Source organism: Tyto alba, unplaced genomic scaffold (assembly GCF_018691265.1).
Source record: "Tyto alba isolate M040663 unplaced genomic scaffold, T.alba_DEE_v4.0 Super-Scaffold_6, whole genome shotgun sequence".
In the NCBI taxonomy this organism is placed as follows: Eukaryota; Metazoa; Chordata; class Aves; order Strigiformes; family Tytonidae; genus Tyto; species Tyto alba.
Window position 1 is genome coordinate 41,342,639 of NW_024881327.1, and position 24,756 is coordinate 41,367,394.

At 40.5% G+C, this 24,756-nt stretch overlaps 1 protein-coding gene across 4 annotated transcripts in view; it reads left to right on the forward strand.

Annotated features, from left to right (window-relative positions):
- The window catches only part of SLC2A9 (solute carrier family 2 member 9), a 132,202-nt gene extending 129,055 nt beyond the window's left edge, over positions 1-3,147 (forward strand). For all 4 annotated transcript variants that reach the window (XM_032984517.2, XM_032984516.2, XM_032984515.2 and 1 more), the window contains one exon: positions 1,353-3,147. In XM_032984517.2, coding sequence (XP_032840408.1) covers positions 1,353-1,610 — 258 coding nt within the window. In that variant the 3' untranslated portion in view covers positions 1,611-3,147. The remainder of the gene's footprint in view (positions 1-1,352) is intronic.
- Positions 3,148-24,756: the final 21,609 nt, after the last annotated feature.

Consider the following 24,756-nt stretch of genomic DNA (forward strand, 5'->3'; position numbering starts at 1 on the left):
ATGGGAGTATTTTAGAAAAATGTGGAATGTCAAGGTGACATCATTGCCTAGCTCTATCTTAATTGTTTCAGATACATACCTTTAATGGCAATTGTAAACATGTATATATAGGAAGCCACATCTGCTTCCTCCATCTGAGTGATTTTCCCTGGGGTAACCTCTTGCAACACCTGGGTGATGTGTGAGGGATCCAGCTCTCCTTGTATTCGCTCTTCATGACCTCACACAAGGCACCATGGAAAGGTTGCCTTATTTTTGGAGCTGGAGATACCCGTTTTGGTTTAAGTCAGCCTTGTTAATAAAAGCAAGTCAAAAATACGGTTTCATTGGACATTTGGTTTTGGTACGCAGAGTGAGATAAATCAGTAGAGGAGGAAGGGAGGTTTCCTCAAAGGCTGGCAGTGGCTTCCCTGGAGCCATGATACCAAACCTCTTCCTAGTTCAACAAAATGCAGCTGACAATATTGTAATTATCAAATGTTTTTCAAAACTATACTGCTGGAACGTAACTTAAAGCTATTAAATAACCTTATAATCACCAGGCAACAAATACTTACGTTTCAGTGAAGGTGTAACTCCTACTAGTTGGTTGAAGCCATTATAATCAGTTTATAAATTAACTTCTTTGTGTCTATACCCTTCCATTTTTGCAGTGAAGTAAAATCCAAAACATTCAAATATGGTCTGTACTTCATTTTCAGTTGTTACACTAGTTTCTAGCATGAAAGAAGTGCACTTTATGAATTTTTTTTCCTGCTGTAAGCTCCAGTAACCTTAGAAATGATAGAAATGGTTGCCATTTGCAGTTTTTACCGTGTTTATTTTGCAAATCTCAAAGCTTGTAACCGCTGTGGTGCCGACGCCCCTGGCTATGGCAGGTTTCCCGTGTGCTGTGTACAGGTGCACGGTATTGCTAAAGCGTGCCTCATCTTTTGTGCCCAGAAGTTGCGAGGCTGGCTGCAGAACAAGCCGGAGGAGAAACATCTGCCTCGTCCCCAGGAGCGCCGGGGCAGCGCCGCGGGAGCCCTGCTGCCGCCTGCTCCCCTCGCGCCCGCGGCGCCCGGGCTCCCGCTGGCGTCTCCCGGCGTCACCCAGGTTGCAGATCTGCGCGCCGCGGCCAGGAACCTGCTTCTCCACCGATGGGCCACGGGCAGTGTTGGAAGAGCTAACGATTCGTGCATTTTTATGGACTTCTAAGCGCTATGACTTGCCAGGAACGCCAGCGCTTACTGTTCTTCATTAAAAATTGCTCCATACCACCCCTTTTTTTCTTTCAAACCATTCCTGGTGTTGCTTTTCTTCTGAATTTTGTCCCTTTCCTAATGACAATCTCCTTTGTTTTCTATTTGCAGGGTGGTTTACAGACGTACTGCTTCCTAGTGTTCGCTGCCATCTGCTTTGCGGGAGCTACCTACCTATTTTTCGTCCTGCCTGAAACAAAAAATAAGACATTTCATGAGATCAGCCAGGCATTTGCCAAAAGGAATAAAGTATCTTTAGAAATGCAAGAAATGAACCACTACCCAGGAGAGAGGAAATCGAGTGCAGAACAAGAATCAGACTTTACATCTTCGGTGAACAATGGGGAAACCAAAAAAGAGATTGTGTAAACCCACGATGCTGTTTCAGGGGATGGGGGAAAACATGCTCTTTCCATCCAGTACGTTTATGTCAGTGCACAACTTGTATTTTTTATGTGACAGCATGAACTGCTTCCCCCTTGAATATGTTTTAAGTGAGTATGGGTGAATATGGTAGCAGCTAGGGTGATGGTTGAGGAAATGAGAGACGAGAGTAGCAGCAGCTGATTAAATAAATAAGAGCCGGAGTTTTCTTGGGCACCTGTGAAGTCGGCGCTGCCGTGAGTGGTGTGGGATATGCAGACTCAGAGAAGTAAAGTGGCGGTGGGGAGCCGGGATTGTGAGCAGTGGCTGGATGAGCACCCCTGTGTGCTCACGGAGGGGTGTGCGTGCAGTCGCGGAGGAGGAGGAGGAGGAGGAGGCAGGGAAAAGGGAAGAAATCCCAGCAGGAGTCTGCTAAGAATCGATACAAGTGAACCTGAAGTGCTACCGGCTCACATTTCCCCACGTTTCCCAATATGTCATTTAAGTTGCACACGAGAGTCGTAGGATTTGAAAGAAGACTCATGGCACTCCCCTGGCCTCCCATACCTTTTCCAGCTATTTTGACTTTCAGTTGCTTTGTCTGAACACCTCCCACCTTCCCACAAACAGGGAGCCCTGGGTCCTGATGGATTTCCTTGTCTGTCTTGCAAATCCACATCAACTAGTATTAGAATTGCCCCTAGCCTCTTGAGGTTGCTGGCATAGCATCTCTGTGGATATATATATATATTTTTTTTTAAAAATTTTCTTTTTTAAGAACATCTATAGAAGCTTTAATATGAAAAGAAAACTAAACCTCATGGTGAAGTGAGAGAACTCTGATGGTACGTTGTAGGGTGTAGCATTAAAAGAAAAAATCAAACACCAGGTATGCCAAGGGCTGAGGTTTTTTGCTTGTTTTTTTTTTTTCTTTTCAAGTTCCTTTTAAAACAAGTCTCAGGAGCCAAAATTTCCCCGAGACCCAATAAATGTAATTTCTTAACGCTCAGATCTCTCCAAAGGAGTTTGGGTGCCTATTTCTTATTCAACACTAATTTCATTTGGGCATTAGATTCTGAAGCTCCAGGCCTAGTTCACAGTAACAGGTTTCTAAGTTATTTAATGCTTTGTAAAACTTTCCTCAGAGTCTGCTTAATTTTGTAATAGACTCAGCAGGCTCTTGGTGGTTAGGTGATCCATTCCCTTCCACATGGGATTTTTTTTTTTATGAACGTCTTTCCAGTTTGTAATTTTGATAATAGTTTTTCTTGATCATTCTAGGTACCTGGATGCTGAGGGGGGTAATAAGCACTTTTGAATTAAATAGTTAGCTGTTTTATATGAAAAATCAGTAAGTCTTAGAGCTGCTCTCAGTTAGGAGTAAGGCACAAGAAGGAAGTGCAGCATGTAGGTAGAGCCAGCTGCTTCCACAAGTTATATTTACTAATCCAGAAGTTCATATGTTTGGAGCATTTTGGAAAAAAAAAGTATATCTATTGATATATATATACACACACACATATATACATATATGAATAGATATATTACAAATACTGAAATATAACTATTTATATTCATATATATACACATACACAATGGAGAATTATTTTCCAATATTTGTTTTTTTCAGATTTCCCCAAGTGATAAGCTGTTTATTTTTTTGTTCTACACTGTAAATTAAAACCAGACATCCAAATGTGCAGCTATTACTTCTAAATTATGTATATGGTTTTATACTGTGATTTATTTATATGTGGCATATTTACTGCACACACTGTAAACTGACCTAATAGGGCAATTTCACTACTGAGTAATAGAGGAAAAATTAATCTGAGCCTTTATGCCAGAACTTACTCTCTTTTACTGAGATAGAGGTACAGCAGCAAGTAAGAAAATCAAAATATATATAAGCAAGGGAATTTAAGAATGAAAAAATCAGATTTATGATACTGGTGCTACTGTTAAGAAACAGAGTGATTCAGGATTATACCAGCTGATAATCATAGATAGATGCTAGTCAAATACAATGGAGAAAACTGAAAAAAAATGTTTTCTAATAATCACTTGTAAAATTATATATATAGGAAATGAACATGTCATCTTTCAGTGGCTTTAGTTGCCTATTCCATGTGTTACATGAGGCTTGCTAAGTGAATAGCTATGTAAAAAATGATTTTGAATGCCACCTCTCCAGACAATTTCAGGAAGAAATTCTTCCTCTTCCACCTGCAAGGCAAGATTGGCAAATTCATATCCTCTCATTCAAATTGAGAATTACCTTGCTTTTAGTTAAGGCTACTAACTCGGTATGATGTGGTCTGATTTGGGTCAAGGTGGCAAGATTGGAAACCATTATTATTATTACCGTTACTAGAATTAGGAGAATTTAGCACTTCATGCTGTTCACTGATGTGCATTACAGGCATTACTTATTGATAATTGTTGCCATTGGATAACTTCAATAAAATACCATGTTGGCCTCATAAGGCAACAAGATAAAATCATCTTACGGTTGCATTTGGAGCCCAGCTCTGGATGTGTTGGGAAAGAGATGGCTCGATAGAATTTCTGGTCACAGCTCAGAGGCTTGTACAGCATTACAACAGGGGGTTGTGTTTTTCTATTCTGCAACCCCGTTTGCCCATCTCTTGCCCTGCCAGATCTAGGCACACTCCAGAGAGGCACTTTCTGTGCGGCTGCAGAGCGCGCTGGTACAGACGAGCACGCTGTGGGACAGTGCTGGCACGTCTCACCAGCGGTTTGCTGCAGCCCATGGTACCAGTTAAAAGCAATTCCAGTCTCCAGACATGTATGTGTGCAGGTGCTTTGCTCACTGGCCAGGGAAGGTGGCTGCGGCCTCCTCTGCCATGGGCTGTGGAAGTTTCTGGGGAAACTTCAGATGTGCCAGTACTGCATTAACTTCCTCATCTTTGACCCTAACGAGAGTTTCGTGTTGTTCTTCAAGTTGTTCTGTAACGTTTTTTTCCGTTGTTATGCTGCTATAGCTTCTTCAGCAATGAGAAGACAAAATGGAAGATATTGGCAATTTATCATTTTGGTTTTCCTGTTGAATGTATCAAATTGTCTACAGCCCATGTGTTTGTCAGCGAGTGTTGCGTGGTGCCACAGCCTCTTTTCCCGAATGTCACGTTGGGATGAGGTTCTGCAAGATGGTGTTTGTACGAGCACTGCAAGTGGGTTACATGTGTGTGATCAGCTATGTCCGTGCACAGTGACTGCAAAATAAACCTTTGGAATTAAACCAAAATAATGTAGGTTTTGCTCTGGGTAAATCTGAATCTCTACAGCTGTACAAGTTTCATTGTACAATTCCCCGGGTTTCTGTATGTCCCAGTACAAGACTGTGCAGTCCTTCATCTGGATGACCCGAGTCATTGTGGACTCTACAGTTGAGTGGTTGGGAGTTATGGGGAAGAAAATAATTCCTGAATCTGTATATTTTTTTGAGCATTATTTACATTTTGCTTTTCACATCAGATTTCACACTTCATTCTTTCATATGTTTATACTGGGCTTTAGAAATAAAAATACAGACATTGATGAGAAGCAAATGATTAAAACTGGCTAGTAGTAGTAATAACTGTGTATAAGAATTGCCGAATCTAGTGAAGCTTTTTTTTCAGAAAGTTGTCATTTGCAATGGATGACTTTGAGTTGCTAAAGCTTTACTTTCTGATGAAAAATTCAGTCAACTTACTATTTCTGCTACAAAGATAAGAAAAACTTGAGATCTGAAATATGTATAAAAAAATGAATTTCATACTTCAGGTTTTGAAGCCAGTTTTCACTCCACAAGGATCTGCTTTCTAGTGGGGGAAGATGTGAGTAGTTCAGCCATATGGGACAATTTTCATCTTCAGAGTAAAATGAAAAAAAAAAAAAAAACAACCCCACACCAAAACCAACTCTTTGAAATTTGCTTTCTTCCCTTTGACTATGTGCTTTTCCATACAGAAATCACCATATAAACTATTAGAGCTCCCATCACCTCACACAGCAGGAAGAGCAAATCTGAGTAAAGCATTCTTGGGAAGTGCCTGCAGTCTTTTACTTTCAGCTTGAATCCAAAAATGAGAGTTCAGATACAGTCTAAAAACCTGAACTATATAGACCCAAACTATGAAGCAGGTTTGTTAATGCAAATATTCCAGCTGTTAAGTATTGACCCAACCCTGTTTTTTTTTAATTCTTTCTGCAAATTATTTTATTTGGGAGTGAGCCCTGTGAAAAGGCGAATTCCATGGCAAAAGCTTGGGACTTGGACTCCTAATCAAGTTATCACAGCTCAGTAAGCAGTCATGCATAACCTGAGTCACTACAACCCTCTTTCTTGCAAGCTAAGTTGCACTGACCTTGATTTTTCCATGTTCTAAGAGAAACACAGGCAGTGAATAGTCGAGCTCTTTCTGGAGATGTGCCTGCTAAAGCTGCGCTACAGTCAAATTCTTTTAAACCTAGGATTTCAGTTTTTAAAAAGCACAGAAGAAAAGCTTTCAGGAGGCTTTTATCCAGTGATTAGTGAAGTCAACAGAACTCTCCCGTGGCTTCAACTATACAAATGTACCCAAGAAAGTCATGGCATACATAGAGTTCTAAGCTTAGGAAACCCTGCACATTTTATCTTCTTTAGACAGTAAACCAATGGTTTGCTTTCTCAGTCGGGGAAAACGGTGTAATTATTCAGATCCTGCACAGTGACCTGATGCTTTTCTTTTGAGTTCGGGCATGGGGGGTTGGTTGGTTGATTGGTGTTTTATTGTTTTTTTTTATTTAAGTGGGAGCACTAGTAGTCTGGCTCATATGCTAAAGAAGAGTACAAAGCATGATGCTGGTGGAGTTGCTTGTTGTCTTAAGATAATTGCCAAAAGGTAATGCAAAACAGAACTCTCTCAGGCCCCTGAAACACAATACATTAAGAGAATGAAGGGGTAGGAGATAAATTGTCTGCTGCTTTGTAAGCTGTCACGCAGGGACATTGATTTTTGTTTCATTTTCTCTTGTTTCTCTCAATTAAAAAAATCAAGCTAAATGAAATTATCTCTTTACATTTGTACTACCTCTTATTTATGACTTGTTCTGTCTAATTATATAAATATTTTTACAGTTCAGATTTTAAAACAGGACAACAGTAGTTACTTAGGAAAAGCAAACATGCCAAAGATTATAAAAATGGTAAGTACAATTTTCTTTAGAGGATGACACTTTCAAAGATGAGTTCAAGAGTTAATCACTTAAATCTAAATTTCATATGGCTCCACCCCTTTGAATTAAACTCTACAGACTATATATATGCATACATACGTATAGAGAGACATGTTATCCCATGGAAAAAGTTCAGCAGCTTTTATTATCATTCAAAAAAGAAATGGGGCCCTTTGGATATTTTGCCATGTTGTGAAGTAGGCTCTGATGGTGCTCAGATACTTGCATTAACAAACAGATAAAGTTTGCATGAGCTTAGGTTTGGAAAAGTTGTCTAGTAAGGCTGTCTCCTTTTTGGCCAGTCTTAGATTTTTCTTTTTGCATTTTTTCTGAACTGCTAGGTGGAGACTACTATGCTAATATATATATATAAAATATATATACTATATATAGTATAATATTAATATAATTAATATATATATACTTGCATAGAAATATGTATAAGTACATATATAATTTACTTAGATACATATATAAAATATATATTACATATACAACTATGTACATATACAAACACATCTCTCCCTACTTGGATCCCACTCCCAGTGATTTCAGTCAGATCAGAAGACTATGAGTTCCTTACCCATTTGCAATTACTCTGGAAAGAATACAGTGCAGCAGCAATGTCAGGATAGATCTTCTCTCTGTAGCACCTTGGTTCTAGCAACAGAAAAATAATGAAAAAAAAAAAAAAAAAAGGAAGGCATGGCCTTCCCACGGTGACAGAAAACAAAGACAAAAATGTGGTCCCCTTTTACATATATAAAACTTATTTATATGCATATGTGTGTATGTGTATTAGAATACATATGAAAAAAATGTAACATTTTGATACACAGATGTTATTACAATATATCATTTACTTTCTTCAAAGGAAAAGGGATGGAGTTTTTCTAAATTCCGTGGAACTATATTTTGTTAAACAAATGTAAGATAAATAGCTAATATGAGAAAAGATGTATTGCTTTAACACAACACTACAATAAACCAAGGTTAGACAATTTATATTCTGTCACTGACTGGCTGAAGCCTTATCTTCCTAATCGATACACTCACTGAGCTGGGATAGATGATCATCTGGGTAACTACCAGTCAACAAGAGATTTTCACATGCTTATTGCACAGCACAGGAATCACCTTGATGCAAAGCTGGGGGAAAACCCTTCTCAGGGTAGCTCCAGTTCTGGACACTGATGCTAAAATAATTGTCAACATATAGTAAGAGAACCAACTTCCTTTTGTCAGATAGGCTTCAAGAGGAATTTATGAATAGAAGAGTTATCTTTAATGGTCACTTTTGTGTTTTCTTTTGAGGCATCAAAGGAAAGCATTAAAACTGTTTTGATCCAACTAGAGAACAAATCTGCATGGAAGACCCTCAAGAAGCAGGATGTATTAGCATAGCGCTCGGTCTGGGCTAAGCCAAATAGGCTCTTCCAGTATCTAGTGAAACTCAGATGTATTTTGTACCCCAGAAACTCGCAACCTTTTGGTGAGGAGGTCTCATTGCCACCTCCTCCTTTCCTCTCCCTCCTCCCTCCCCACCTTCCCCTGCCACGGGCTGTGCTTTGCCTCTGGTGCCAACGTGCTCCAGGATGAGGTGCGCCAGCATGACATTAGAAATGGTGTTCTCATCAACTGAGAAGTGAAAGAGCATTAAGAGGTAGAAAGGGGGTGGTCACCTCTCAGCAGGACGAAAGGATGACACTGTGTAACCTGTGGCCCTCTTGCAGACAGGTATGGACTCACTGTTAAACATTTTTGTAGACTTCAGAGAGGGCATGAATGCTGCAACCACAAGAAAGGTGGAAGACAAGCAGAGTTCGTGACCGAGCAGTTGCCAACAGATGGAATCTGTGTCTGGGAAATCGTTTGAGTGAATTAGACAATGCTGCTGTTGATTTAATTAGTATAAAACATATAAGAAGGCATATCAGCTGAGCTAAAGATAAAAGTTCTGCTTGCTTTGCAACAGTAATCAAACAGAGAGCCAAAGGGATAGCAAAGGACATCACAAGAAAAATATAATACTACAGGTCTGGTCCTCCTCTCTCAGGGGCATAGGAAGAGGCAGGTGATAATTATTTGAAGTTTTCTAATGGAAAATTAGAGTTAAAGTTAAGAAGAAACATGAATGAGGAAAACAGGATGCAAGATGGATGGCTTGGTTTTACAGTACATAATACAGGATCTATTCAATAAGCAATTAAAAATAAATTTTAAAGTAACAGAAAATTCAAAAATGTATAACTAAAACTGTAGAATTCATTGGCACGAATTAGAATTAATGAATTTTTATAGGATTAGATATTTAAATTTATGGTAACTTTAAAATTTAAATTAGGCAACAGAAATAAAAAAGGGAAAAGCTACAACTAATAGGAGATAAGAAATTTCTCTAAGGAGCTGAGTAGCCTATAACTGGCCATTAGATCATTCTTTTACCTTCTTTTGAGATGTATGGATAATTTATGGAGACAAGATGGAGACAAGATGCTTTGTCTGGCACTGCTCAGACATGCTGTCGTAATTCCTACAGGATGCAGTAAGCACTATGCTCTGACACAGTACACAACAGAAGTGGGGAAATCCCAGCACTACCCGATAAATAAATAAATAAATCAGGCTCTAATTCATCACAGAATTACAGAATCATAGACTGATTTGGATTGAAAGGGACCTTAAAGATCACCGAGTTCCAACCCCCCCTGCCATGGGCAGGGACACCTTCCCCTATACCAGGTTGCTCCAAGCCCCGTCCAACCTGGCCTTGAACCCTTCCAGGGAGGGGGCAGCCACAGCTGCTCTGGGCAACCTGTGCCAGCACCTCACCACCCTCACAGGGAAGAATTTCTTCCTTACATTAAATCTAAATCTGCCTTCTTTCAGTTTAAAACTGCTAACCCCCATCCTGTCACTACACTCCCTAGCAGAGTCCCTCCTCATCTTTCATACAGGACCCTTTTAAGTACTGGAAGGCCACTGTAAGGTCTCCTCAACTAAATAAAGTCTCACAATTGTTTCAAAAAAAAAAAAAAAAAAAAACAAACAAAAAAAATTGAAACCAAACAAAAAACAAACAAAAAACAACAAAAAAAAAAAACTCCAAACCCTATGTTTTCTCTATACAAGGGAGCTTTTCAGATGAAAATTCAAACATTATGCCTACTGATAAACATTGGGAAATTGTGTGCTGAACTTTCTTTGCTCTTTTAAGAGCTTTACTACATTTTATTAACTCAATTTTGCAAAGATGTTACAAGTTTCTGCCTCTTCTGATTGCTCACAACCTTAGCTAATAAGCACTAGAAATGAATGTCAGTAAGACAGAAAACATGATAACAATTCAGCAATAGTAGGAGGAGAATCATCATGTCTGGCAAGCTTGCATCTTTTCTATGAACTAGGACAGCTGGCTTTGATTATTTAAAATTTTAAAAGCCTAATAAGTAGGTTTCTTAGATATTCTCAAACTGTATTGCTCAATGGGGTCAGCTTTGCAGTCCAAACTAACCACTTGAAGAAATGGAGTCCAAATAAAATGGGTGATGTTGGCACGCAGGATGTAGGCGTTGCTGAAGAGATGATCATTTTGGAATGCAAAATCGTTCACAGTTCTAAGACATTTTTTAATTTTTTTTTTAAATTTAGAAGTGACAGAAAATTGTAACACATCGTACATGCTTTCAGTGTCATTAAGCTCAAGACTATTTCAAAATAAGACTTTGAAGGCAAAGATATTTCTTTTTTCTTTCAAATGAAAGATGTTGACAATACTTTCTTCTGTATGCAATATTAGATCATGGGCACCTATTTGCTGTCCACTTTTGATCAATTATACAATGAACAATTCCACCAGACCAACAGTAGAAAGCTCTTTCCAGCCCCACATGATAATGAGATCTCTTTTAGATTGCTTCTACTTCATAATCAAAACAAAAATGACAAAATAGTCAAATATAAAAGCCATATAGCTCTGGAGTTCCAGGCCATAGTTCCTGGAGAGGTTTTACCATTAAATACTGTAGATGGGATCTGAGGTAAGTAATGGTGGACATTATCCTGAAGGCAGCTAACTGTCATTTTACCCTTCCCTTCCATCACAGGTCGGGATTTCACTCAAAACTTTCACACGGCATTGAATATGCACATAAATGCTTGCGGCAGTGTGAAAGTGATTGATTACCAACATAAATGAGGGCTAGTCAGAAGGTTAAAAATTAGCAGGACTGGGTCCTTTTTTCAGTAAACAGCAGATACAGCAGATAGTACCAATCTCCCCCTTCTGTGGTCCTATAGATTTATTATGGAGCTAACCAGAATACTATTGCTACCTCCTAAGAAGAGTGAAATTAAAACCACCTCTACAATTTTCTTTCTGCTTTGAGAAACTGCTCTGTAGGAATTATACAATGAACAGATTTGCCCTGGGCATTTATCTGTAATATTTCATCTGACCTACATACACAACTCGACCAGCACGCGATCTGCCCTCCTTACAACTGATTGGGTTGGACCGAGTTCCTACACATTGTCACTGCTGGCAGCAGATCTGAGATCCAGTCCCTCCCCCTCAGCCTGGCACAAGTGCTTGCTTTAGTCCTTTGACAGCTACTTAAAGGACAAAACCCTTACAATTTAGTGAGACGATACGTGGTAAATGCTCAATCTGCTCTATAACCTTTTGTGCTTCATGTTTATGGAACTCAAGAGTTGCTTTACTCTGTATTTTTTGGTTGTCTCTTCATCTGTACATATGCCTTTCATAGCAAAAGAACTCTAGCTCTTGCCTCTTTCTAAGCTGCAGACAACTGGGAGATCAGATTCTCTTGCACTGTAAAACCAAAAAATAACCTTGTTGTATTTATCTAATACCTCGTCAAAGAACATCTTCACAACCCCTTTCAAAGTCTATGTTTTTGTCAGCTGGATTTACCTGGGGGCTATAAGAGAACAAGGATGAAGCAGCAGAACAAATGTCATAAAGGTACACAAAGGTGTTGAGGAGGGAAGAGTGCCTCCTACTCCTCCAGCTGCCTCCCATCCTGGAAGGAGCCAGCTCACCTCCCACCTGCAGGACAGCTTTGGGGGCTGCGAAGCTCCTGCCATGTGTCAGGAGAAGGAGCAGCATCGCTCTACCTTGCAGCATTTTGCTTATGTTTCCAACAGCTTCTCAGACATAAACCAAACTGTGAAGGGGATGTGAGAAGCAGAAGTAGCAGCTAAATGCCAAGCTCAGACCAGCCAGGCTCTGCCAGCTGGACCTCAGACCTGCAGTGCATCCTTAGCACATTGGGCTTAACACATAGCGTAACGCCTACAAACATTTCTAGCTCAAGGAAAAATTACTGCTAGAAAAAAAAAAATGTGTAATGGTCAAAAGTTTGCTTATCTTCAGGTGTGACAGTCCACTGACAATGGCACTGTGATCATATACTGGTTTGATTAGACCTCATTTTTATTGGGTGGAGCAAATACAGTTCCGACGCTGTAATGACTAATGGCTCTGCATCGGATGCATCTGGATGCAAAACAGAAGGCAAAACATACATTAGATGGCTAGATAGTCAGTTATTTCTCATATACATTCAGTAGAGTATGAAGAATACTCATGAATTTTAAAAGCCTTCTGTTGTTATGTTGGTAGTTGATTTTTTTTAATATTATTTTCAGATATTTTCAGATATAATTGCTGTTTCCAGATGTTTCTTCTACAATATATTCTAATAATAATTATGCACAGAGAAACATGCACCTCAGAGTCAAGAAAACTCTTGCTTTTGGGTTAATAGTGCAGCCACATGCTTCATTTCCAAAATTACAAGTGCAGAGATCTTTTTATTTAAAAGAGAGAATGTGTACAAAAATGGCCTGTCATTGTCATAATTGCATTCAGTTACCAGATACATTCCCAGAATAATGGAAATCATATGCACACTAGGGGAATAATTATATATGTATTTTCATTTGCAGAGTTCCTTATACATGTATGTTTTTATATATATGTATATAAATAAATACACCTTTATGTGCCCTACAATATTTTAAAAATAATATTTACATATGCTAATAGCAGTAATCCAAAAAATCCAGTAAACTGTATCTCCTTGCACATGCTGGATTAAGTAATGACTTTACTAAATTGCACAAACTGAAGCACTTCTCCAGACCAGTTGACAAATTTTTAAATTAAATTATTTATGTATCTGTCAAGAGTTTAGTGATTCACTTTCTTTAATCAGAAAGAAGAAGTTCTATAAATCATCACTGGTACAGTTCTAATCCTTGAAATATAAATACAACTGTGCACAATTAGTGAAGAGGAATTGCAGCTCCGTGCTGGTTTGGATTTTTCTGCTTTCATTCCCAGTTATTGATGCAAAGTTTGTAATAACTATCAGTGTACTTCCATGTGAGCTGTCTGTGAAAATCTAGGGCCAAATAATAATAGGCTGCAAATCACAGCTCTTGCTGAACTTAGAGTGCTTAAAAAGCCACTGAAAATAAGTTTTCATGAGTTATTTTCAGTTTAGTTCTACATAAAGCATATTTAGAAATTCTCAGCTAGCTTAACTAGCAGCTTTGTATGCCTCATGAGTTTTTATTATCTTGTTAATATTGAAATAGTGAAGGCCTTTCTGTATTCCTTAGTTTATATTGGCAGTAGAATAGGGAGTTATATTAATCTATAGATGCCTGCATCTTTTTACATACTCTCACGCAATGTTTATAAAAAACATGTGTGATAACATAGGTTCAGAGTCTTTGAGGTTTGATGGCTAAAGCCTAGGATTACACATGACTAGATGGCTCAAGCACAGTAAAACAATTTGTAATTTAGTCCTCCAAAGAAAAATCCACTTCTCTTTTTTTGCACAAACTGAAACTGTTCTCCATGTATGAACTGGCCAAACAGTTTTACAGCTGCTCAGCGGGTGCTTCCAGCCTGCCTGACCAGGTCAAAATCCTTGCTCCTGATGGATGTTTTCAGGGGAACCGCTAAGGATATGGAGGAGAAAACCACATTATTCAGCCTCCCTGTTGACTCTATTTCAAAACACCACCAAACCATTGAAAACATCCTTTTCCTTACTCTCAGCTTCTTTTAAGCATGATTTCCATGGCACCTTCACTCCTCACACAGTTCCAGCCCCCCCCTCATGCTATCACTTACATTGTTTTCTGCTTTCTCTCAGCTTATGCATCATTGGCGCAGACAGTGTTTTTCAGGCCTGTGCTCCTGCGGGCTTTTGATGAGAATTATGATTTACACATTTTCACTCAGACTTCAAGGCCACCACACATGTTTGAGCCACTACTCAGGGTTCACAACGAGGTGCAGTTCAGTCTGGCAGCTCACAAAACAAAGCTGCATTGGCGTGAAAAGAACCGATACATAACTTTTGAGAAACAAGGTTTTATGCTGCTGGCAGACATTCGCTGCTGAAGAAAGAATAAAGAACCAGGGCTCAGCATAAAGAAACCCACCACACTGAGAAAACCCATATACGTAAGAGGCTGCTGCAGAAAGGAAGGGTATTAGCTGTGCTCTAGATTGATATAACAAGAATTAGTGGGGTGCAATTATAATTTGATTTTTTTTTATAACATTAAAAATAACATGAAGGTAGAGTAGATAGCTGTGGGAGCTGGGGAAGGTTCTCCTCTGGGTTACGCTAAGGGATAAATTGTACAAAGGGGCTTTAAATGCAATTAATCCCTCTCTGACAAGGCACTGGGTGTCTGACATGGATCTACCACAGCCTTCTTGTGCAACACTCTTCTGGGGGCACACAGGTTCAAACTTCTGGAGTAAATCACTGGCAATATGGTACAAGGCAGGATAAAGCCAACAGTATCAAAACAAGACTATGAACACCCAGAAACCATGTAACAAGCAGGAACATAATGACAATTTCTCTTATTTTTGAAGTGCCCCTGAATTCCCATGGCCCTGGCTGGGAGACAGATGCAAACAGGTAACTATCAATCAGACGCAGATGTTTCTAACTCCATGTGGAATAACCTTCAGATCCTTTAATCTTTCATCCTTTTCTCTTTTTCCACACTATAATCAAAGCATTTCAGCGCAATTTTCTTAACTGACAGGATACAAGAGATAATTATTGAATTTTTAAGTGACTTCACCCAGAAAAGCCTCTCTCCTGTTAATCCATATATTTCTGTCTCCGGAGGGAAGAGGCTGTAATGATGATCATTTTTTCACTTGCTCAGAACTTATTTTACCCTGAAATTTTTTTACAGTGCATCAGAGGAAAAGTTAGCCATAGCCATACTGATTGTATTACTTCTGGCTAACACAGCCTCAAACGTGGCTAGCTGCTCTTATCCATACATTATCTACAGAGATAGGGTTTAACAGCATTCCTCTTGACTGTGATGGAAAAATCCAAAGAAAGAAAATCAACGGGAATAGGAAAAGCATTTTAATTAACACTTAAAATTTAAAATGCTGAACATATCGATCTGGAAAGTGTCCAGTAATTACATCTCAATATTACAACATAGAAATGCCACAACACTCAACTACACTGTGTTTTAAAGCCATGTGGGAAAAAAAAAAATGCTGCTTAATAATTTTATTCTCTTGACTCAACTTCAGTGGCAACAGCTATTTGTGTTGATATACTGGAGTGGGAGACTCCAGTCTGTGTCATCTGGCTGGAACCAGTGGGTGCTGCAAATGCACTCCTCATTAAGGCCATGTGGGTAAATGAAGGAGCAAACACTACCATCAACCATGGAGAACTTTCAAGGCACCTTGCTGTGTGCTAGGAACTTGGTTGGTGCAAGTTTAATCTTCCCAAATGAGTCACGATAATATACACTCAAGCAACAAATGCCATGCTGAAAATAAACCGAAAATGGAGTCTCTTCAATATGTATGCCAAACCCCATCTGCTCCACAATAAACATACACCGCGCAGCTGCAGAATATTAGTCCTTTCATTAACAGAGGTAATCAACTTTGAATAGCTGACTATCTACTTCCAGTAGTTACACAGTGCTTTACCTTAAATAGCTATCTTTTGGAAGAGAGAGACACCCTGTGAAGTATGTTTTAAAGATCACCTTTCAACAGCATGCTTACATCAACGTAGTAATAGTTACAATACCTGTATCAGGGGTGAGCTACAGCCCATGACTTCTCTCAGCATCTCAGGCGTCGCTGCGGCGCTGGCTAACACCACACAAGCCGTGGTGGAGGTGTGCTGGTATGAGAGCTGATGCAATGGGAAACGGTGAAACGTGCCTGCGAGGAGGCTGGGGAAACCAGGGACCCATCTGCAGGCCCCGCTCGTCCTCCTCTCAGAGCAAAGCAGCAGGACTCCTGAGGAGCTACTCTCAGCTCTGCTCATCATCTTCTCAAGGTCTTTTTCTCCAGTCGAAGAGAGCGTTTGGAGGCATGGGGAGATCTGATGACTCTTTCCCTTACAAAGATTGTCAGATGAGACTGAGAGGAGGCAGGGAAGCTGGCCATGACTATCACAAAGTCAGTCAGAGTGCTTCCAAGCAGCAGGATAAAACCAAATGCAACAGTCTGCTCTGGCACTAGTGGCTTGAGGCAGGAAGGACTATGCACGGTTCTGCCCCACCCTTAACTGGGAGAGTAGCACTTCACCAGGACACACAAACAGGGAGAGAAGAGACCTCTAACATCCCCAACCTACTTGTTGCCAAGTAAATCCCACCATAATCTTCTCCCAGGCTCTAGAAACTGCTGATGAGGGTATATTATTACACGCTCAATTGTTGATGACATTCAGAGACAGAACCCACTTCAGTACCAGTGACCCTGGGGATAGAAGGGTCTTCTCTCTCCATACTGTCTCCTCTTTCCATTATTACTGTTACAAAAGGCATTTTGAAGTGCAGCTGAGGCCAATCCACACTTCATGATCTGTGTCTCACTGGGCAGTTAAAATTTATCCTCCAGCTTCAGGCTATGTCACCTCACTGGCAGTAAGGCTACGTTGGCTCAAAAGCTCACACATATGTGACCAAGCCAGCCAGGCAGCATCTCCTGGGAGATCATTTATCCTGGCTCATCCTACAGCCAACCACAGCACACACCAAACCCATTCTTCACAGAAGCTGCAGGAGCCCTGGGTAGTTGACATCATCTCTTGCTTGTCAAACATGGTACTCTTCCTGGAGTACCCGATTTACACCCACAATCTTGACCATTTAGAAGCATCTACAAAGTTGCTGAGGTCAATGGAGCTGCTGACCCTTGCCACAGAGAATTTAGCTGAGGTTTAGGCATGCAGAAGTACTTCTGTAATAGGCTCAAATAAATGCTTAGAGCTAGAGGGAGAGAAATGCCAGACACCCAGGCACCCGGCCATGCTGGCAGCATCCACAGCCCAGAGGAGGAACATGAGCATCCTGCACATGACAAGCAAAGAGTCCTGGAAGTACCAGTGAACACTGGGCATACAGGTCGGAAGAACGGGGCGGGGTGATGACAACTATCATAGTAATAGCAACCTCCTATTACAACATCTCTGTTATACACCAACCTACCAGCCAGTAAAATCATCTTTCCCATAGGATTCTTCTTTGCCTATGAGAGGGCAATCTAAAAAGCCCTCATGTTGATGAATGTGGTGAATAACTGGTGAATATTTAGTTATCTTCAATCAGCAGTGACACTTTGCCAGATGCTAAAGTATCTGAATGACCAAACAACTTCAGAAAAATCAAAACAAAACAAAACTTTGACAGTTTAACGAAAACAGAGGAATTAAATGTACGCTAAGATTAGGGCAGCACCCTGACTTTTACTGCTCATGAATTCTAAAGCCATTAGTCTGCCAGTATAAGAAAAAAAAAAGGCTGGTTTTAAAATTGTTTCCTGCCACTCAGAGCCCCAGTCCCACTGTTGGACACACACTTCTTGTGCCAACTTCATCCACTTCTCATAAACTGACACTAACAACTGACAAAGTTCATTTTGTTGGATTTTTCTTTTTAAAAATACTAGTGATAAAGGGCAGGCTTTTCAAGAGGCCTTTAAATGCATTTGAGCAATAACAGAAGAACAGATTTTGACATGAAATGAGTATGGCGAGTTGGGCTATTAGCATCTTTGGAAAAGGGCTCCTCTGTCAGCACCTGAGCACTGGGAAAAGGTCTAGCTCCAGTGCTGCAAGCAGAGAGATTTTGAAATCTGTCTCTTTCAAATTATTCAAAGTAATTTAAAAATGTTATGGTTTGAGCTGATCTTTAAGGAAGTAAACTCAAGTGCCAGCTTTTTGCAACAAAGTTAATGCAAAGATCAAATCTGCCTCAGTCAAATTCCTGTCCAACTGTTCAGTAATTTCATGATCACCTTCCTATTTTACAGGTTACACAAATTAATTTAAAATAGAAAGATATGACAGGCAGCGGGAGAAATTAATCTACGAATTATCTGAATTATTCTTTCCCCATCTATCTTGACATTGCCTATTTGTCAGAGATACCAGCGTTGCTGGAGTCACACTTTTAATCACTTTCTGCCTGAAATATCAGGCTGCGTATCTGAGAAATATTTGCAGTTTGCAGAAAGACTGAGAGAAATAAATAATACCTGGATACCATGGTGATCAGTGAATGATAGCATTACATTGCTTCTAAAAGTATTGCCCCAGCTGTAAACAGGGTTGGGTGCAGGGCTTTGTTTCTACAGTCACATAATGAAATTTTAGAACAATAAGCTGAAAAAAATAGTATTTTTCTAAAGTAAAAATAATCCTCTATATTCTGGTAAGACTCTGACTGCTATTATGCCTGTGTAAGTTTGCCTACATTGGCCCTGGGTTTATGTCCCTGTAATGCTGATAAAATGCTGGTCCCTTACATTCCCATGAAGAAATATAAGTTTTATGCTAAGATGTGATGTGAAATACTGAAACTCTCTTGATGATAAAGGATGCGCGTAGGAGGAAAAGACTTACCGGCTTGCCAAGGCACCAAGAGACATCCACAAAGGCTGCCTGCCATTAGTCCCGGGGCTGCCTGCCTCCCGCCTGCTGCCCAGACCGTGGCCTGGGGAGTCCCTCCCTCCCTTGAGTAGAGGGCAGCCAAGATGAGCCCCACTAGGCAAAAGGGAGCCATTTTTTTCTAAATCTGCTTCGCAATGGGATACTCGCTGTGTAGTAAGTGTAGGCAACCACACAACTGAAGAGGTACAGTCCCTTTTCAGGGATTTGTACTGAAATGCACGCAGGTGTTAAAAGCTCACACCTGCACAGACCAACTGATCATTTCTCACTAGATCTCACATGAGCCACAGCCGTTCCCACGCTCGGACGGACCTCCCAGGAGCTCCCACACCGTCCCAATCCAAGCAGGAGCTTTCCCCGTGACCTGACAGCTCCAGCCCAGCACGGCGGGGTGAGCTGGGAGAGGGGGTGCCCAACTCAGCCTCTCCTCCCGCGCGCCAGCAGCCTCCGGGACGGCATAACCAGGGGGTGGAGGCAGAGGCATGAGAGCTGCGCTGAGCACAGCAAAGGATTTTAGCTGTCACAAACTGTCAGCAGTGCAGGGTATCAGAAGTGCCTTTCCTAAATATTTCTGTATTATTTTATATTACATACACGCAGAATCAAGACACTGTGCCTTCAGTGCCTTGCCTAATGCTATTCTAGGTGCAGCTAACCAGAGTTTTATTTTCAAGCATAGCTAACAGTGTGAAAGGCTATGACGAAGCAAACAAGGCCATTACTCCATTTTTCCCCTTTGCAATTTACTTTAATTAGTACTTGTTTCATGGCTAGAGATGCTGTGGAAATGTTATTACTGCTATTCATAGCATACAATCAATCTACATATATGGTTTCCTTTGATGGTAATGTATAAATAGGATGTCTTATGTTTTGAAAATCACTTGGCTTAATTTGTACAATGTTTGCCGTTCCTTCCAGTCAGAAAAGTTGATATAAATATAAATTATTGTTTCCATGTGCTGCTTTCTTCAAATAAGTATAGACTTTATTTTCTTGGATCTTTCTGTTGATTCTTAATCTTAATCAATCTCTGTTGATCCTGTCAAAGGCAGACACTAAAGTGTAATGGTAATTATTGCCATTACAAGCACAGATGATCAGACTACTCAGTGCAAAGGTTTTGTGCCTTTTAGAAAAAACTCACTCCTTCCCTGTGAGGGTGGTGAGGCACTGGCACAGGGTGCCCAGAGCAGCTGTGGCTGCCCCCTCCCTGGAAGGGTTCAAGGCCAGGCTGGACGGGGCTGGGAGCACCCTGGGCTGGGGGAAGGTGTCCCTGCCCATGGCAGGGAGTTTAGAGCTAGATGATCTTTACGGTCCCTTCCAACACAAACCATTCTAGGATTCTATGATGATTCTACTTATGACATTTATCTAAGCCTGCTTTTAAAACAATTTGGCAATTGAATAATTAGTATTGTTTTCACAACTAGCAAAATGCATTTTCTACTATCACTGTGATTTTCAGTGAGCACTAATAAATAAGTAAGTATCAAACAAGTGAAGTATTCGAGTATTGTAGGTTAGAATATGTGGACATGTCTAGTTAATAGAGTTGAAATTTACGGGATCAGGCCCTATAAACCTGTGTTTGTCCAATCCCTTTTCCTTCCCTCTTCTATCTCCACAGAAAATTACTTGTAAGTTTTATCTAATAATCTCTTCAAAGTTGAAAAAATCAAATATCTTTAATCTATTTTAAAACTATAAGCCCACAACAAAAGATAGCATTCTGTTGCAGAAGATTAATTTAGTCACTAAAATTTTCTTATATGCAAGTGCTTTCACCCATTGATCATGTCATGCGCTCCAGCTGCATTAGACGGTGTGCACTATTTGTAAACAGTTTATCTGGGAGGACAGGAGTGGCAGAAGCAGTTTGTTTTACTGGTATTCCTGGGAGTAAGTCAAGTTATGTCCTGACTCCTATTTACATCCACACAGCACCACACCAACGCTGGGACCCTGGTCCCATGTTCCTGGAAAGCCAGCATTCAAGTGTTTCAGAGCTAGAACCTTTTTTAAAATTAAGGCATGCATTGGATTAATATACACACAGGCTCTGAATCACCTGAAATAAACTGACATCCCTCAATTTCCAAGCTACTTCAGATGTAACTGCCAGGTATCTGGATCTGATTCTTTTTTAATATTACAGCTGCCATAGAAAAACATATTTTTCTATCAGTTCATAAGACATTTTATAGCATGCAGTCAATGTGCATTAAGTTCCACAATTTCTTACCTACAAGGGCTTGAATTCAACTCCCAAAGCACACCTTATTACTACACAATGTGGCACGAGTAATATCTGGAATTACTCTCCTGTCCTTTAGGATTACACTCAACATTAGTACATTCCCCACATGCTTCAAAATAAAAACTGTGTAAAAGATGGCAAATTCTGCAGTTTGGCCCAAGACCACTATTAAAATAATAAACCAAAGCAAAATTTATTGTGTATTGAAAACTACCTTTCAGATCACTCCAGAGAGGATAAGAGTCTGTTGTGCCAGCAAAGGAGATAAATGTCTCCCTTACTGTATATCTTTCTTTTCACTCCAGCAGAATAGCAGGTTGTATTTAAACTAGAGGACACCATCACCTTGCCCCTCTTGTTGGTAAAGATTTTAGCCACTAAATTTGTTCTTAAACAAGTCAGTATTTCTTAGGCTCTTATCCAAAGACTGACATGCATGAAGCTCTATGCCCAAGTCCCTCATAACTCTCAAATTTGCACCCCTATTGCAGAGCTGGAATTTGTGTATGAGGTGAAATTCTAATAGTGATGTTCATACCTAGTCTCTAATGGAAACCCCCTGCCATCCATCAGAGAGAACTGGCTGCTCCTCCATAGGGTTTCACAGCATAGCTGCTGGTGGGACCAAGGGAGTGGGTAGAGTTGCTCCTCTGCCACCGCTGCCCGCGCTCCGGGTCCGTGGCAGGGAAGCCTCCCGGCCGCACAGCCCCCGCGCACACATCCTGGGGCAAAGAGCCATGAGCCGCTTTCAGACACGCTCCCCCTGCAAATCCCACACGGGTCAGGGGGCCAGAGGTGGCAACAGAGGTGCACAGAGGAATGGCACCCATTGCAGTGAAACCAGATGGTCCAAAAAATAATAATACTCCTTTTGATCTCTGATGGTTAAGTCCCAGCCTCTAAATGAAAGGGCAACATGCCTGGGCACTCTAACCTTATAGTTGTTTATAGCATTAAATCACTATAGAGGTCCCTGGATCACTTTTGGCCCGTGCTGACTGTCAGCCTCCCAAAAACTCTCCAGGCAGAGTCTGGGAGCTGGGACAAGCCAAGGGCCATTCCTGATGAGCAGTTTCTCATTTTGCACTGTAGAGCACTGTGATGAGTTCATGCATCTTGGTAATAGGTCCAATTTCTCCACTTTTTGGGGACAATGCTTGTGTGTATCATCACTATCTCTCAGTAAAATGTTATGCAAAACTTTCTGGTTATGGATTTTTTTTTCAAATATGGAATAGAATAGAAAAAAAAGTGTCCAGGTTCACACTGGTCAATGTTTTCCTATTTGCTGGCCCCTAAAAAGTTTCCACTGGTTACACAGATTCCTGTATGAGACAAAGTCCACTGACAATAAAATTACTTTTCTTAGACACTTCCATGTACCTTCCGAAATAACAGCCAGTGCTCCAGCAAGCAGCCACAGGGCAAAGCTATTTGTCCAAGCACAGTGCTGCACTTTAAGGCTGAGAAGAGACACCCTTTGGTTCACCGTGTTTTTCATACTGTACTCAAGCTCCCTAGAAGAAAACGGCTGCCTTAATTCCTTGTGATCGTCAAATGGCCAGAGATGACTCATTTTGAACTAGCAAAAAACCAAGAGAGAAACAAAATGCCAAAGTTCTCAAGTTCAGCACTCAAAAAATGACTTTCAATTTGACAAGCACGAGCGGAAAGAGCTCTTCACTAGAATCTGAACTGCAGCTCTGCTTAGCTCAGGAGCTGCAAAGCGCAGGTCAGGCCAGTGAGCTATGTAACGGAGAGCAAAACAGAGAATACTGACAAGGCATTTGCCTTCACAGAAGTAAAGAGGAATCATTCTGACATAAATCTAAAAAGCCTGATGAACATTTTGTTCTTAGCTGGAATAAAAGAAGGTTGGCTATAATTATAAAAAAGGGTCCAGAACCCCATAAGGAATCTGGAAGACACTTACAGGACCTGTACATGTAAACACAAAACACTAAAGCAACTAAACTATTATTAAAGAAGTTCCCTGGGGATTTCACAAGTACAGAAATCAGGCCACTCCCTACGAATAAAGCTGTTGCCATTCTCCAGAGAACCTCCAATGGGGCATAAATCAAAAGCCTGAAAGAGAAAGGAGATGATTCATCTCTCAGACGGGCATCCATCTTGCCAAGAGCGATGTAGAGTAACCAGTTAAACCCCTGAAGAAGGTGATCAGAAGAAATGAATTTCTAAGTAACCTATCAACTGCTAAAGATACTGTCTTGTGACAGTAAAGTTTTCTACAGCTTGTAAGATTCAGTATATGCTCAAACCCTTAATCACATTATTACATTCATATATTTCTGCAAGCCATGACATGGACTCATCACACTTCTCAGAACATTTGCCAGTTTGACCTCAAGACCTTGGTAAAGAAAAATCAACTTTTCTAGAAAGCTCAGCCAGTTTGCACTATTGAGGGAGGATTGAATCATTGCTGGAGTGTAGTAAAAAAACAGACACATTTTGGGCAGGAGCAACCACAGCTTTAGAACAGAAATGCAACACAACAACATTCAGCTTAGCTGCATCCAGCAGGTATGCACTTCTGTACCACAAGGAGCCCAAAAGAACAAGATGTGGAAGAATTTAGGGAGTTGGATGTAATATCTTAAAAGAAGCTAACAGCATGCAGGTAAAAGGCCCTAACTAGAGTTATATAATAAATATAGTTGCTCTCTGGGTATTTTCATCTTCACTTACTAATCTATCTTCTGATGGGACCATTACTAACGTTTCAAATATGTCAGCAGCTTTCAAAGAAACATCATGGTTTTTAAAGTGAGTAGCTTAAAAAAAAAATAATTTCTTCCCTAAAAGTCACTAGTAATGCACTGCTATTGCAGTAGTTCATGCTTCATGCCAATGAGGTGGAGACATTTTGACTTAGTGTCTGTTTATTTTATTTTAAATTAGAGGAACCATCTCAGGAAGGCTTACTGCATGTTACAGATGGCTGTCTAGGCCAGTGAAGTCAAGCTGAGGGACTTCCCTTCCTGCCAGAGCCATAGCGGTGAATAAGAGACCATGGCCAGAGAATTTGCAGAGAGCTTCATTAAAGCAAATGAAAGTTTTGCATGAATGAGAACAGCTCCAGAGCAAATGAATGAATGGCATGATGACAACTAGATGTGTAGATGTATTTTTTCCAAATATCATCATACACCTGTGATATAAGGAAGACCAGCAAAAGATGCACAAACAGGAATCTAGTGAGCTCTCCTTTTAGCTTCTACAGCCACAGTCCTGAGGTGGGAATTCATGCAGTTGTACACAGCCAAGAGGTCTTTTGCAAAACAGGGTGAAGAGGCCTATTAACTGCCTAGACTATATGGGGTACACATTTCCAGCTGATTGTCTGTTAAGGAGCTGGTAAGATAATTCACAGACCAATGTTTTCCCCAGCCTCGGTAGAGCAGTCTGCACTGCAGGGGCACTAGCAAGTGCCCTTCCTGGCCTGAAAGAGAACATGGGAGATTTGACCAAGGACACTCAGGAGCATAAAGACAGGAGGCTCCTTTCACCCTCTCTGCCCTTTCCAAGCAATGCCAGACCGCACCTTAGCAGTATACCCCACACCTCTCAGCTGTGCTTTGCTTCATTCTGAGGATCAAAAATCCCAAACACTATTAAATAACTTTCTAGAGTA